The 17,485-nt window shown below is 41.4% G+C and overlaps 1 protein-coding gene across 1 annotated transcript in view; it reads left to right on the top strand.

Annotated features, from left to right (window-relative positions):
* The window catches only part of LOC126176644 (integrator complex subunit 9), a 129,264-nt gene that overhangs the window by 56,363 nt on the left and 55,416 nt on the right, over positions 1-17,485 (top strand). The window contains exons 10-11 of the mRNA XM_049923805.1: positions 884-1,089; positions 16,354-16,539. Coding sequence (XP_049779762.1) covers positions 884-1,089; positions 16,354-16,539 — 392 coding nt within the window. The remainder of the gene's footprint in view (positions 1-883; positions 1,090-16,353; positions 16,540-17,485) is intronic.

Below are 17,485 nucleotides of genomic sequence, written 5' to 3'. Positions count from 1 at the left end.
TGCACAGGTCACACCAATACTCAAGAAAGAAAATAAGGGAAATCCACTGAATTAAACACACAAAGGACTCAAGTCAATTTGCAGTGTGCTTCTGGAACGTATACTGTTTTCAAACATGAATTAACTCAAAGAAAATTACCTATTGACATAGTCTGCACAGACACAGAAAATACCATTTATGTGAAATACAACTAGCTCTTTATTCACACAATGTAATGAGAGCTATTGTCAATAGTCTCAAGTTTATTCCAGATATCCAGAAGACTTGACACCATTCCTCACCAGTAACTTCCAATCGTGTTGCGTGCCCATGGAGTATCATCTCAGTTGTGAGAGTGGGTTTGTGATTTACTGTCAGAAAGGTCATAGTTCATATTATCTGAAAAACAGATTATTCCTCAGAGAAGTTTTATAGGTCTTCTGCTGTTCCTGACCTACGTAAAAATTTAGGAGACAATCTGGGCTGCCCTCTTTGATTGTTTGGAGCTCATGCTGTCATCTACCATCTAGTCAAATCAGAGCAGGAGCAGCCAAGATCTTGGCTCACAGGCCGTGCCTGTGCACATGTGCCAAGTGCTCAGCCTCACTTCACATTTTCCCCATTGCCACATCACCCTGTCAGAGTGTGAGGATGACAAGAAGGGAAAACTGAGCGCACCACTTTTAAACAGCTGTACAGTCTCACTGCCTACTACTTGCTTTTATTTTTCACATTTGTCAACAACATAGGTCACAAACAAAACAAATTTTCAGTTTTATTTAATTATTTTTGGCGCACTGGAGACGTAATTTTTTTCTGGTACAAACTGTCTGCATGTGGATAGATACATATTATTAATATGGTTCTTATCCTCTTTTAACATAGTTTGATTTTCTTTTTCAGAGCCTGATTATCCATATCTTGAGGCACTTGCTCCATTTCAGCCATTGGCTATGAAAGCCGTGCATTGTCCAATTGACACTAGTCTAAACTTTACACAAGCAAACAAACTCATCCGAGACTTAAAGCCAGGAACATTAGTGCTGCCAGAATCTTACAAGCAGCCTCCTATCACTGCACCTCATCGACTGGATTTGGTTATTGATACGGTATTGTCTTTTTATTTTTTTATCTATTTATTTATTTATTTATTTATCCACATACTTGCAGGAATTTCAGTCACACCAGATAAGAGCTTCATTATCATTACCATGATATATTGCTTAAGAATGGTCATATTTCTTGTGGAGATTAAAGTTTATTGCTTATTGCTGGCATCCAAATGTCTTCAATTGCTGCTGATCCTGTTACGAAATCATTACAGATTATCAGTTGTTCAAATTGTTAACTTTAATTTTGCTTATCGTACTACAAAGGCTTTCACAGTTGGTATTTGCGTCCATTGTGGTTTTTTGTTTTATGGACATTGGCCCATGGTCCAAGGAATATTTCTCTCCCTAACATTTTGCTGTCCAATGCTGGAGACATCGTGAGAGACTATAAAAGACGCAGACAGCAGTAGCAAATTTAAACACTCAGCAAGCCAAACTGTTTGTATGTATTCACACAACGGTCAGTTCATGACATCACTAGACTGCTACGTAAGATATTGCAGGTGTGCCAATATATGTTAGGGTGGTTGTGATGGGGAAGAATTGGTACTGTTTACCTTACTTCACACCTAAGTGCCAGAACTTGTCTAACTTCTATCTTCCTCTTTTTCTCTAAAGTTACGTGTATGCATGTGGGTTTCTATGGCCCCTCTGTACATTCTAGCATAGTAGTAATTATTGGATGTATATAAAATCATATTATCGGAGAAATGAAGTTGCTTGTTCCCTGATCTTACCGCATGTTGTGCTAGTGCCGATTTATCTGTGTTTCCCAGGCAACATTTGTTCTTGTTCCTTAAACCTGATGTTTAAGCCTCTTTCTGTAGTTCCTGTGTGCACTTGACTGTATGTGTAAGGAATTTTATAAATATCTGTCATGGAAAGTGGTGGGTGTAGGTCCTTTACAGTGTTCTAATACTAGTGCATCTTTCTTCTTGGTTTAAACACTGTCTTCTTAGCACTCTGCTAATGCAATCTGTGACATTTGTACAATTGGGATGTAAAATCTCCTTTTAGTTGGCTCTTTTTCATTGGGAAAATGCAAATCTTTTAGTGTCAAAATAATTTAATTGGATAGATAAAAAATCTACTCACCAAGTGGCAGCAGAACACACACGTAAGATGGTTGTAATTAGCAAGTTACGGGGCTAAGTGGCTCCTTCTTCAGGCAGAAGGGTGGAAGGGGGAGGAAGAGGGGTGAAGGAAAAGAACTGCAGAGGTCAGGGAAAATTGTTAGATTTCAGAAAAGTCGCCAGAACTGCAGTTCAGGGGAGACTTACCGCATGGGATGAGAAAGAAAGATTAATTGTTGAGGACTGCATTGGACGAGATTTGAAAACTTGAGAGTTTAAAGGTGGAAGACAGGGTAACGTGGAGACAGATTACTGCTTATACATTGTACACGGGTTAATAAGAGTGAAAAAGCTTAGTCCGTTGTACATAACAGAGGTGGGAGGGTGTGGTGAAAAATATATGGGTAAGACAATGAAAGATGTAGAAAACTAAAATTGAGCGGAGAAAATAGCAGTTACTGTGAAGAAATTCTGAGATGGAAGAAATTAACGTAAATTAAGGCCTGGTGGGTGGTGAGAACCAAGGACATGCTGTAGTGCTAGTTCCCACCTGCAGAGTTCTGAGAAACTGGTGTCTGGGGGAAGAATCCAGATGGTATGTTTGGTGAAACAGGTGCCAAGATCACGATTGTCATGTTGTAGAGCACCTCTGTAACAGGATATTGCGAGTAGTCAGTATACACCCTCTTCCTATGCCCATTAATCCAAATTGACAATTTGGTGGTAATCACGCCGATGTAGAAGGCCAAACAGTGTTTACACAACAGCTGGTATTTGACGTGTGTTGTTTGATAGGTGGCTCTCCCTGTGATAGTATATATTTTGCCTGTTACAGGGCTGCTACAGATAGTGGTAGGAGGGTGCATAGGGCAAGTCTTGCAGTGGGGACAGTCACAGGGGTAGGAGCCATAGGGTGAGAAGATGGGTGAGAAGGAGCGTAGGGTCTGACATTGTGGAGATTGGGAGGCCAGTGGAAAACTATTCTAGGTGTGGTGGGCAGAATTTCAGACAGAATGGATCTCATTTCAGGGCATGATTTTTGGAAGTCAAGCCCCAGTCAAAGTAGCTGGTTAACTTATTCCAGACCAGGATAATCCTGAGTCACCAGTGGTGTGCTATGAAGTAGTTTTTTGGAGGGATTAGCGGTATCAGGATTGGATGTGATGGCGCAGGAAAGTTGCTTTTTAACTAGGCTGGTGGGCATTTACGTGTAGTGAAGGCTGAGGTGAGAACGGTGGTGTATTGCTGTACAGAGTCTTTGGTGAGGACGAGATCAACATCCAGGAAAGTGGCATGGGATTTGGAGTAGGACCACGTGAAATTTAATTGGGAGAAGGTGTTCAGAGATTCCAGGAATTTTAACAGGTCCATATGGTAAAGATATCGTCAATGTACCTAAACCAAACCAGGGGCTGAAGACCTATGGGTCCCAGGAAAGTGCCTTTCAGGTGACTCCATGAAAAGGTTGGAATAGGAGGGAGCCATCCTGGTTCCCATGGCCGTACCCCAGATCTGTATGCATGTCTGCCCCTCAAGGTGAAGTAGTTGTTGGTAAGTATAAAGTTGATGAAGGTGAGTGGATGCATGTTATACGTTTGGGATCAGGTCGTTGCTGACTGAGGAAATGTTCACCAGCAGACCGACCACGTATGTAGGGGATCTTGGTGTAGGGGGAAGTGGCATCAGTGGTGACAAACAAGGTGTGTGGTGGGAGTGGGACGGGTAAGGACTTCAGACAATTTAGGAAATGGGTGGTGTCTTTGATGTAGAAGGGGAGTCGTTGTACTATGTGTTGCAGGTGTTGATCAACTTAGGCAGATATACTTTCAGTGGGAGCTTTGAAGCCAGCAACTATAGGACAGCCAGGATGTTTGTGGATCTTAGGAAGGAGGTAAAATGTGGGGTGCGTGGTTTGGATGGGGTGAGAAGTTCTATGGATTGAGGTGTTAGTCCTTGTGAGGGGACTGGGTTTCAGGGAGGGACCACTGGTCAGTTTGAATCACAGAGATGGGATCTTGATGGCAGATGCTGTATTTAGGGGTGTCAGACAGCTGTTTTTGGCCTTCACTAACATACTCCAGTATCAGTCTTTTCCCAAATATCATGATGCAACTTATTATTGAGGAAAATGTGTAGCTGCATCAACTTACAGTTCACAGCTGCCAGATCATGTTGCATGTGATAAATGCACTTGGAGTTGCTCTGCCTGTGAATGGTCATAGATCTGATGCACAGCTGATGAAATTCTCATTGTCAGTAAATTCAATGTTGTCGAGGTGTGTGTACATTGTAATGAAAAGGTGAGAGAACTAAGTAAAAGAGATCTCGTCTTTGTGTGCCATCCAGAAGTTTAACGCTTCTTGGCATCTTTTCCTCATAAAGGCATTTAATCATTCTTTGCAGGTGTCATTGCTAAGTTTTTTATTTTTTATATTTTAGATCTTGCTCCAAGGCATATTTTTCTTTGATTTTCTAATGCTGCAGACATCATCAGAGACTATAAAGAATCAGCACTAGTGATTTCAAGCAAGTGCAACAAGCCAAACTGTTTGTATATATCCATGCACTGGTTAGCTAGTGAAATCACTGGACGGTATTACAAAATATCAGACGTGTATGGTGGAGCTTGTGGTAGGGAAGAGTTGTGTAGTTTAAGTTGTACACTGATAAGGAAAAATTGCGGGAAGTCATCCCTTCGGACACTGAAGATATTTAAGATAAAGAAAACTGTGATTGCGAGCCACTAAGGGCTGCTCGTTACTTGCATGGTGCAGGTTGCAAAAGGGACTCAGTTTTCTTTATCTTAAATATCTTTGTGACTAATGTCCTTTTGGCATATTATTTTATAAATGACATATAAGTACTGTCAGTCTTCTACGATGATTCCGTACTTATACCCTATCATACGTTTTTAGTCATTATTCTGTGACCATGTTATAGAATATAGACCATTCTTTGTTTTAAATTCTGAAGAACACACTCCTAGCAGTGTTGAAACCAGGTTAATTTGTCAAAAATAGTGACCGAGGGCTGTTTCTCTTTCAATTGTAACTATTCATGGTCTCTGAACGTGCAGCCATGTACAAAATTTTGTGAAAAAGAAATTTTGAGTTAGTTCAAAGAATCTGGATCAGAAATTGATGCTGATGATTTTGAAATTGACAACGGTATTTCAAAAACAGACAGTAAATATAAATATCATCCAGTGTGAATAAGGATCACAGTTATATTCACGGTAGCTTTACTGACTCACATCTTGTATTTTGAAGGTAACGATGAGCGTCCTGAAAATGGAAATGAGCTACCAGATGAATTAGAAGAATGTTATTTGGGTAAATGACAATGTTCGACCCCAATTACTTTTCTTTGAAGGTGCAAGTAATGTTTTAGCACCTTAGGACACTGAAAGCGCCCAATTTGATTGTTGGGGTGTGTTTCTTGACGAATAAAATAACCCTCAGGTTGCTTTGGGCCAATTGGTCTGCTGTGAAGCTGCATTGGATGCATCAGTTTTTTGCTGTGCTTATTCAGTGTGCCTTGTGCACAAAACAAATATCACTGACTATTTGAGCAACAAGCTAATGTTAGATTCCTCTTTATCTGAGAAAATTGTGAAGAGAGACTGATTTAGATCAATTTTTTAGTGCTTCTTTGTGGATAACAGTGACAATTACATACACGGGGAGCAACCGAACCATTATCTTTTACACAAAAACTTTGTATTAAAAAACAAGAACAGTTTTTTTTCCTGAGAATTGAACAGTTCATGGAAGTTTGCGTCCTTTTAGCGGAAGAATTCGGATCAGAGTGCATATCAAGAGAAAGCCAAACAGGTATGCTCTAAAAATGTATGGAAAGGTCTGGTTGAAAATTACAAATCATTTAGGAAGCCAAGCTCCATACATTTTGTTTGTGTGCTCAACAGCAACACAGCGCCTGTGCCTTTCGGTGAGTCATCTCCTTTGTTCCTAAATAATAGATATGCTATAAAGCTTCTCAGTCTTAGTAATTCTGCAACAAGCAATGTTTTGAACGGTGTAGTATACTGGTGCACAGTAAAAAGATAATAGTGCACATTCAGTAGTTTTGTTTGGGTGACACATTATATAAGGACTGGTTTTGTACAAGTATAAGGTTATTTGAAAGATTATTTGATTAGGGCACATGTGCTGTTGGCACAGTTATGAGGAATAACAGGCTTGCCACAGGAATTCAAACAAAATAAACTAAGAAGAACTGAAGTGGTATTAAAAAAAAAAGCCATGTTAGCAATTCACTGGAAAGACACTAGGGATGTGTTTGCCTTGTCTACAAAAACACAGCCTAACAAGTAGTGTCACTAACATAAAATCAAAATTTGGAGTGGGAGAAAAGCTGAAGCCTGATCTCATACTTGATTATAAGAAAAATGAAATCAGTTGGTGATTTCCAACCTTTCTACTGCCTCTTAGTATTCCAATTTCCAAAATTATACTGTAAATATATGATGAATATCAGAACACCTTAAATAAATGTGGGGATAAAGGATTATGATATATGTTTCAGTAAAAAAAGTTTTGCTTTTCTCTTTCATCTTGTAAACAGGAGCCATACAAATAAATCAAAAAAGTGTGTGACTTAAGATGGACTGCAAAAGTCACTTTGGCCTGACTGGAGTGTGTTAAACCAACAATAAATGTGCATGAACATTTGAACATAGCAGAAGATCTGTATATAAAATTCCTACATATGCAGTCAAGTTTACATAGGAATTACAAAAAGGACACAAGAGCAGTTGTTGTCTGGGGAACACAGATAAATATGCAGTAGCAGAACATGCACTGGCATTGGGAAACACCAAATTTGTTCCTTTTTATCTAGAGCTAATCATTACTACTATGTTTGGATGTACAGACAGGCCACAGAAAGCTAAACGCATATAAATAACTTTAACAGAAAAGGAAGAGGATTAAAATCTGACAAGGTGTGGACATTAACACTAAATAAAGCAAACAGTAATAATCCTTCTCCACCATAAGCTCTGTAACACATCACTAAATTCTATGATCTTGGATATGGTGATGTCACCAGCTGACTATTGCATGGATATGTACAAACAGCTTTGCTTGCTGAGTTTGTTTAAAGTTGCTACTGCTATCTGAGTCTGTATAGCTTGTGATGAGATCTCCACCACCAGAAGATGAAATGATAGCTATGGAAATATGCTTTGGACCACGGCCTAAAGCTCAAGAAACAAAAATCACAATCAATTGTGGTAGTTTATCTTCATGGTGTTGCTTCTTGGTACTATGCACAAAAAATATGTGAAATCTGCAACTAGATATAAGGAATTCCAGTTGCATAACCAGTCCAACATTTTGACATGGCTGCATTAAAAATTTGTTGTTAATTTACTATATTAACAAATCCGGCAGTGCATCACAATTGCTAAATATGTATGGGAATTGGATGATACATATCCTCCTCCCCCCCCCCCCCCCCTATCTCTCTCTCTCTCTCTCTGTTCATTTGCTTCTTGCCTGCCTGCCCCCCCCCCCTCCCCCCCGTCCGTGAACCACATTTATTACCAACAAAATGTTGATTGGGAATCGAAGTCGTTTGTACTGAATGGGTACTTCATTTGGGATTGTTGGTATATTGGGTGTGAGAGACCTCTCCAGCTATTGGCTCTGTAAGGATAGTAGCTTCAATGACAATATTTGACATAGTTTTAACAATATAAGGAAGCAGTTAGAGACCTGCTCACTGTAAAGATGACTCACTGAATTGCATTCCAGTTCGAACTGCTGGAGATGACGATCATGTGTGAGTGAGGTGTTCTTGCTTGTGTGAATGAATGTGGGTGTGTTTTTTCTTTTCTGAAGAAGGCTTTGGCAGAAAGTTAAATGTGTAACAGTCTTTTTGTAGTGCCCGTCTGCAATGCATTGTGTCATCTGTGTGTTGAGTGGCAATCTGTCTTTTTCCTTATATTGTTGGTGTTTCCTGGGTTTTCCATTGTTCGATTGCACATAGTTTTTGTCCACAGTAAGTAAGATTACAAAATTCCAGATGATTCAGATTCCTCAGTAATATTCCAGTCTTAAGCCAGTAAACCGTAATAGAACTTTCCTGTTTTCTTTTAAAACTGGCTGTGAGGTTGAATCTGAAACAGCTTGTATTTGTGTCTAGAATTTTTGTTTAAAACTATATAAAAGGAGAGAGAATTATATGCGAGAAAAAAATTTGTCTTATGATTTAAATGCAACCTGTTGCAGTTAAAATTGACTGAAAAAAAATCTGATACTGAACATTTTCACAGCACACCGTAACACAACATTTTCTTTCTCGCAGTCTATTTTAATGGGAAACCTGTAAATTGTTGTTTAAGACAATATATAGCCTATGGCCGTCTGAATGTTTGAGTATTGTATAAAAAGTTGAATTAAGAACTTTTGAAGATTCTGAAATTTCTGCTAGTACTCTTTCCCCTATAAGTATAAGTGATTGTTAGAGTGTTGTGTAAAAATTTGGTGTGAATCGGTCAAGACTTTTCTATATATATCTAAAAAACATGTAGCTAAAAATAAAGATGCTGTTACTTACCAAACAAAAGCGTTGGTATGTTGATAGGAGACAATAAAAAACACACAAACAAATTTCAAGCTTTCGCAACCCAAGGTTGCTTCGTCAGGAAAGAGGGAAGGAGAGGTAAAGACGAAAGGATGTGAGTTTTAAGGGAGAGGGTAAGGAGTCATTCCAATCCCGGGAGCGGAAAGACTTACCTTAGCGGGGAAAAAGGGACACACACACACACACACACACACACACACACACACACACACACACACACACACACACCCATCTGCACATACACAGACACAAGCAGACATTGTAAAGGCAAAGAGTTTAGGCAGAGATGTCAGTCGAGGCGGAAGTACAGAGGCAAAGATGTTGTTGAGTGACAAGTGCTGTACGAGGGGCGGCAACTTGGAATTAGCGGAGGTTTAGGCCAGGTGGGTAACGGGAAGAGAGGATATATTGAAGGACAAGTTCCCATCTCCAGAGTTCTGATAGGTTGGTGTCAGTGGGAAGTATCCAGATAACACGGACAGTGTAACACTGTGCCAAGATGTGCTGGCCGTGCACCAAGGCATGTTTAGCCACAGGGTGATCCTCATTAACAACAAACACTGTCTGCCTGTGTCCGTTCATGCGAATGGACAGTTTGTTGCTGGTCAGTCCCACATAGAACGCTTCACAGTGTAGGCATGTCAGTTGGTAAATCACGTGGGTGCTTTCACACGTGGCTCTGCCTTTGATCGTGTACAACTTCAGAATTACAGGACTGGAATAGGTGGTGGTGGGAGGGTGCATGGGACAGGTCGTACAAGGGTAGGAGCCAGAGGGTAGAGAAGGTGGTTTGGGGATTTCATAGGGATGAACCAAGAGGTTAGCAAGGTTAGGTGGACGGCGGAAAGACACTCTTGGTGGAGTGGGGAAGACACTCTTGGTGGAGTGGGGAAGATTTCATGAAGGATGGATCTCATTTCAGGGCAGGATTTAAGGAAGTCGTATCCCTGCTGGAGAGCCACATTCAGAGTCTGATCCAGTCCCGGAAAGTATCCTGTCACAAGTGGGGCACTTTTGGGGTTCTTCTGTGGGAGGTTCTGGGTTTGAGGGGATGTGGAAGTGGCTCTAGCTATTTGCTTCTGTACCAGGTCGGGAGGGTAGTTGCGGGATGCGAAAGCTGTTTTCAGGTTGTTGGTGTAATGGTTCAGGGATTCAGGACTGGAGCCCATTCGTTTGCCACGAAGACCTAAGCTGTAGGGAAGGGACCGTTTGATATGGAATGGGTGGCAGCTGTCAAAATGGAGGTACTGTTGCTTGTTGGTGGGTTTGATGTGGACAGATGTGTGAAGCTGGCCATTAGACAGAGGGAGATCAACATCAAAGAAAGTGGCGTGGGATTTGGAGTAGGACCAGGTGAATCTGATGGAACCAAAGGAGTTGAGGTTGGAGAGGAAATTCTGGAGTTCTTCTTCACCGTGAGTCCAGATCATGAAGATGTCATCAATAAATCTGTACCAAACTTTGGGTTGGCAGGCTTGGGTAACCAAGAAGGCTTCCTCTGAGCGACCCATAAATAGGTTGGCGTACGAGGGGGCCATCGTGGTACCCATGGCTGTTCCCTTTAATTGTTGGTATGTCTGGCCTTCAAAAGTGAAGAAGTTGTGAGTCAGGATGAAGCTGTCTAAGGTAATGAGGAAAGAGGTTTTAGGTAGGGTAGCAGGTGATCGGCGTGAAAGGAAGTGCTCCAGCGCAGCGAGGCCCTGGACGTGCAGGATATTTGTGTATAAGGAAGTGGCATCAATGGTTACAAGGATGGTTTCCGGGGGTAACAGATTGGGTAAGGATTCCAGGCGTTCGAGAAAGTGGTTGGTGTCTTTGATAAAGGATGGGAGACTGCATGTAATGGGTTGAAGGTGTTGATCTACATAGGCAGAGATACGTTCTGTGGGGGCTTGGTAACCAGCTACAATGGGGTGGCCGGGATGATTGGGTTTGTGAATTTTAGGAAGTAGGTAGAAAGTAGGGGTGTGGGGTGTCGGTTGGGTCAGGAGGTTGATGGAGTCAGGTGAAAGTTTTTGTAGGGGGCCTAAGGTTCTGAGGATTCCTTGAAGCTCTGCCTGGACATCAGGAATGGAATTACCTTGGCAAACTTTGTATGTAGTGTTGGCTGAAAGCTGACGCAGTCCCTCAGCCACATACTCCTGACGATCAAGTACCACAGTCGTGGAACCCTTGTCAGCTGGAAGAATGACGATGGATCGGTCAGCCTTCAGATCACGGATAGCCTGGGCTTCAGCTGTGGTGATGTTGGGAGAAGGATTAAGGTTTTTCAAGAAGGATTGAGAGGCAAGGCTGGAAGTGAGAAATCCCTGGAAGGTTTGGAGAGGGTGATTCTGAGGAAGAGGAGGTGGGTCCCGCTGCGACGGAGGACGGAACTGTTCCAGGCGGGGTTCAGTTTGGATAGTGTCTTGGGGAGTTGGATCATTAGGAAAGGATTAGGATTATTTTTCTTTGTGGCAAAGTGATATTTTCAGCAGAGAGTATGAGTGTAGGACAGTAAATCTTTGACGAGGTCTGTTTGGTTGAATCTGGGAGTAGGGCTGAAGGTGAGGCCTTTGGATGGGACAGAGGTTTCGGATTGGGAGAGAGGTTTGGAGGAAAGGTTAACTACTGAATTGGGGTATTGTGGTTCCAGATTGGGTTGATTAGAATTTTGAGGTTTTGGGGGGAATGGAGCTGGAAGTGGGAGATCGAGTAGATGGGAGAGACTGGGCCCGTGTGCAATGAGAGGAGGTTGAGGTTTGTTGGAAAGGTTGTGGAGGTTGAGTGAGTTGCCTTTCCAGAGGTAGGAAACCAGGAGATTGGATAGTTTTTTGAGGTGGTGGGTGGCATGCTGTTCTAATTTGCGGTTGGCCTGTAGGAGGATGCTCTGAACAGCTGTTGTGGATGTGGGAGAGGAAAGATTTATGGGTCGCTTAGAGGAAGCAGCCTTCTTGGTTACCCAAGCCTGCCAACCCAAAGTTTGGTACAGATTTATTGATGACATCTTCATGATCTGGACTCACAGTGAAGAAGAACTCCAGAATTTCCTCTCCAACCTCAACTCCTTTGGTTCCATCAGATTCACCTGGTCCTACTCTAAATCGCATGCCACTTTCCTTGACGTTGACCTCCATTTGTCCAATGGCCAGCTTCACATGTCCGTCCACATCAAACCCACCAACAAGCAACAGTACCTCCATTATGACAGCTGCCACCCATTCCACATCAAACGGTCCCTTCCCTACAGCCTAGGTCTTCGTGGCAAACGAATCTGCTCCAGTCCGGAATCCCTGAACCATTACACCAACAATCTGAAAACAGCTTTCGCATCCCGCAACTACCCTCCCGACCTGGTACAGAAGCAAATAGCTAGAGCCACTTCCTCATCCCCTCAAACCCAGAACCTCCCAAAGAAGAACCCCAAAAGTGCCCCACTTGTGACAGGATACTTTCCGGGACTGGATCAGACTCTGAGTGTGGCTCTCCAGCAGGGATACGACTTCCTTAAATCCTGCCCTGAAATGAGATCCATCCTTCATGAAATCCTCCCCACTCCACCAAGAGTGTCTTTCTACCGTCCACCTAACCTTCCTAACCTCTTGGTTCATCCATATGAAATCCCCAAACCACCTTCCCTACCCTCTGGCTCCTACCCGTGTAACTGCCCCCGGTGTAAGACCTGTTCCATGCACCCTCCCACCACCACCTATTCCAGTCCTGTAACCCGGAAGTTGTACGAGGGCAGTTCAATAAGTAATGCAACACATTTTTTTTCTGAAACAGGGGTTGTTTTATTCAGCATTGAAATACACCAGGTTATTCCCCAATCTTTTAGCTACTCAACACTATTTTTCAACGTAATCTCCATTCAATGCTACGGCCTTACGCCACCTTGAAATGAGGGCCTGTATGCCTGCACGGTACCATTCCACTGGTCGATGTCGGAGCCAACGTCGTACTGCATCAATAACTTCTTCATCATCCGCGTAGTGCCTCCCACGGATTGCGTCCTTCATTGGGGCAAACATATGGAAATCCGACGGTGCGAGATCGGGGCTGTAGGGTGCATGAGGAAGAACAGTCCACTGAAGTTTTGTGAGCTCCTCTCGGGTGCGAAGACTTGTGTGAGGTCTTGCGTTGTCATGAAGAAGGAGAAGTTCATTCAGATTTTTGTGCCTACGAACACGCTGAAGTCGTTTCTTCAATTTCTGAAGAGTAGCACAATACACTTCAGAGTTGATCGTTTGACCATGGGGAAGGACATCGAACAGAATAACCCCTTCAGCGTCCCATTGCAGGAGTCACAGCTGTGCACGGCCGGCCCGCACGCGGGAGATCAGACAGTCTTGCTTGACCTTGCGGCGATGATGACACACGCTTTTCCCAACGACTCACCGTGCTTTTGTCCACTGCCAGATCACCGTAGACATTCTGCAAGCGCCTATGAATATCTGAGAGGCCCTGGTTTTCCGCCAAAAGAAACTCGATCACTGCCTGTTGTTTGCAACGCACATCCGTTACAGATGCCATTTTAACAGCTCCGTACAGCGCTGCCACCTGTCGGAAGTCAATGAAACTATACGAGACGAAGCGGGAATGTTTGAAAATATTCCACAAGAAATTTCCGGTTTTTTCAACCAAAATTGGCCGAGAAAAAAAATGTGTTGCATTACTTATTGAACTGCCCTCATACACGATCAAAGGCAGAGCCATGTGTGAAAGCACCCACGTGATTTACCAACTGACATGCCTACACTGTGAAGCGTTCTATGTGGAACTGACCAGCAACAAACTGTCCATTCGCATGAACGGACACAGGCAGACAGTGTTTGTTGTTAATGAGGATCACCCTGTGGCTAAACATGCCTTGGTGCACGGCCAGCACATCTTGGCACAGTGTTACACTGTCCCTGTCATCTGGATACTTCCCACTGACACCAACCTATCAGAAGTCTGGAGATTGGGACTTGCCCTTCAATATATTCTCTCTTCCCGTTACCCACCTGGCCTAAACCTCCACTAATTCCAAGTTGCCGCCCCTCGTACATCACTTGTCACTCAACAACATCTTTGCCTCTGTACTTCCGCCTCGACTGACATCTCTGCCTAAACTCTTTGCCTTTACAATGTCTGCTTGTGTCTGTGTATGTGCAGATGGGTGTGTGTGTGTGTGTGTGTGTGTGTGTGTGTGTGTGTGTGTGTGTGTGTGTGTGTGTGTGTGTCCCTTTTTCCCCCCTAAGGTAAGTCTTACCGCTCCCGTGGTTGGAATGACTTCTTACCCTCTCCCTTAAAACTCGCATCCTTTCGTCTTTACCTCTCCTTCCCTCTTTCCTGACGAAGCAACCTTGGGTTGCGAAAGCTTGAAATTTGTGTGTGTGTTTTTTATTGTCTCCTATCAACATACCAACGCTTTCATTTGGTAAGTAACAGCATCTTTATTTTTAGATATATTTTTCCCATGTGGAATGTTTCCCTCTATTATATTCATAAAAAACATGTAGTCCGTATTTAACAGAGTGTTTATTGGAACATTGTATAAAAATTTGAGACAAATCAAGTAAGAGCTGTTCAAGAATTTTGGTGACAAAATTAAATGAAGACTTGTCTTTGTGTAGTAGTAGAGGTGAATACCAAACTGAAAACAGTAAAATGAGCGCTTAAATAATAAATGCTTTTATAACACGCAGTTGAAGTTTTTGTGTCAAAGATGTGATCCATATTTCTGTCAAATCATTATAGAAATGAGTAATGTAGGCACAATATTGATGATGACTTTGGGTAGTAGCTACTCTTGGAAATAAGTTACTGTTGCCTGATAGTGCTGTGATGGGTCTTGGTTTTTTGATGATAGTCTCTCACAAAATGTTAAAAGTAACTTCAAAACATTTGGGAATAAAAAGATCTTTCTCTAGTAAGTTATTGTGCTTATTATAGAACCAGTATTCATTTCATTTGGGTAATACTGCACCTCAGTGTAAAGACTGATATCTGACCATTAATAGTGAAAAAATTTATCAATTTTTCTTCAGTTCATGCAAGGACTTCTACACATGATTGAAACTCAACACACTATTTGATTACTGAACTGATGCACAACAGATAATTGTACAAATCATTTAAATATCAGGTAATTCAATTGTGAAGGTATATCAGATGGAATGAGCACATGATATTATTTGTACAGAAATCAGCGTTGATTTGTTGATGTGGTACTTAGAACTCACAGTTCATCCAAAAGGCCAGCTATCAACAATACAGTTGTTAAATATATTCTGTTTGTCCAAAGTATCTGTGGAATAATTACAGAGTTTCAATTAAAACATCCATTATTCTCTTAGTCCAAATGCAGTATTGCAATGTCGATCATAAACTATGTCTTAGAATTAATATAGTCAGATTCTAGTCATTCTCTCGATATCATATTATAATAAACTGATATGAGCAACAGTAGCCCTATCCATCATACTACCCACAATATTATAAATGCAGTAACTGCTCAGAACAAAGAGACAAGTGAAATTTTTTGTTTGCATTCACAATGTAAGATTATAGATTTGTTGATAATTTTTTGTACCTTACACAACCTAATTTCTGCAGAAAAATTACAAATCTTCTATGAGCTACATCTGAATAAAGAGACCATTAATAAAAGTTCTGTTTGAACTTGACAAAATTTTATTGTGTATATAACTATGATTAATGTGTAATGCACAGAGTAATCTGAGTTCTTTAGTTATCTGCTCTATAATGATGTGATAAGAATTAGGTCCATTTTGAGTCATGGAATTCTCACATATACATTGGCATTCCAGTTCTAAAAATAACATTGGAGTCTGATAAAATTTTGGCCATTGTGATTACCATCAGGGACCTTTCGATTAGATGCCTTCTTGAACCAACCTAGAAAGTAAAAACATTACAAAAAAATTGTGCAAATAGTAGATATGTTGAGTTGTTGTTGGGCACATAAACAAGTCTGAGAATGGGAAATTTGCTAGCTTTTGGGTAAACCTCTCTTCAGTACACACACACACACACACACACACACACACACACACACACACACACACACACACAGAGAGAGAGAGAGAGAGAGAGAGAGAGAGAGAGAGATTGTGTTGGCCCAGTGTAGGTGTACAGAAGAATGTGTGTGTGTGTGTGTGTGTGTGTGTGTGTGTACTTAGTACTCTTAGCTTACAGAACCAGGGGCTTCACCTTCAGGCAAAAAAAGAAGATATTTTTGAGCAAGATTACACGGGGGGAAAGGGGTGCCAAATCACTCAGATACTGGCTTAGCACCTAGCTACAATGAGGAAGAATATAAATAATGGCCAGCCACTTGCCCCTTTACCAGTTCAGTAAATTTCTAAATGGGTTTTCCGTTTTTGCTTAGTAATTGTGTTGCAAGCCAAATAATCAGTAGAATTGTTTGTAATCTATACCACACACCACTAGGGTCATGTTTGTCAGTACACTATTTTTATAATTTTATCTGCTTGCCATTTTTATTGCCTGAAATATAGTGTTAAGTGAATGCATAAAAGATCAATTATGATTTGTTCATCTTAAATTTTGGTTCCATTTGCCTGTTTAGTAGGACCGTCCATTGATAACATTCAAGCGAGATGAAGTTTTGACATTACCTTTGAAGAGGAAACAAACTCAGGTTGAGTTAAGCCCAGAACTGGCAGAAAATTTACTCCCGAGTGAAGTGAGATCTGGTGTGGCTCTTGCAACATTAACTGGAGGAATCCATGTCAGAGATAACAAACACACTTTAAAAGTGAGTATTGCGGTTTAATGGCATCAACTGTGTATTGATTTCATTTTGTGTTGTCATTACTTTTAACTGTGATAGTTTTTTATTTTTTCTCATTTTATTCTTGTGTTTGTTATTGCTCCCCCCCTGCCCCCCTTTTTCAGATCATTTTTTATGTTTTTATCAGATTGCATACATGTCTGCTGTTTGAAGCAAATTTATTGTGAAGGCAAGATGTAAAATGTAAGAAATGTAAAACTTTTGTAGCAAGTGATAGGAGGAAGGGATCATGGATTTGTTTCATCAAGAGAAAGGTTATTATTATTTTCTGCAGGCCATTTATTGTGTCCACACCAACTAATTTTATGCACTTACCATGAGAAGAATGTGGCTCAGTAACTCATCTACTGGAACAAGATGCTGCACAATAACATGTTCGTTTGTGGGACCTAAATTGATGATAATAACCATAAACATTGAAGGTATATCAGCCAGCAAAGAACGACTTCTACAAATTTTATGTCAGGATATAAATTGTGATGTTTTGTGTGTGCAAGAAATGCACAGAGATACTACTCAGCAAAGACCAAAAATAGCAGGCCTGCAGATTGCCATTGAGAGACCCCACAGGCAGTATAATAGTACCACTTTTGTGAGGCACAGTATAGCAGTGCTCTGTTTCTCTATCAAAGGAGAATGATATTGAATCTTAAAATTGAGTTGAGCAGTTGTACAGTAACATCCGTTTACAAGCTTCTTGGTGAAAAATTTAACCTCAGTCCCCCATTGAAGTTTCAGATTCGGGACACTCACTTCGTCGTGGGCACCTTTAATAGCCATACTAGTAGTACATGGGGCTCCAAGAATGATGATGTAAACAGAGAGGAGGTACTGAAGCGGGCTAACTGCAGAAGATTAACTCACTCACATGACAGCAAGTTACCACCTTCATTTAACAGCAGCTACTGGG

Source organism: Schistocerca cancellata, chromosome 1 (genome assembly GCF_023864275.1).
Source record: "Schistocerca cancellata isolate TAMUIC-IGC-003103 chromosome 1, iqSchCanc2.1, whole genome shotgun sequence".
Classification (NCBI taxonomy): Eukaryota; Metazoa; Arthropoda; class Insecta; order Orthoptera; family Acrididae; genus Schistocerca; species Schistocerca cancellata.
This window is presented reverse-complemented; position numbering and strand designations above follow the sequence as displayed.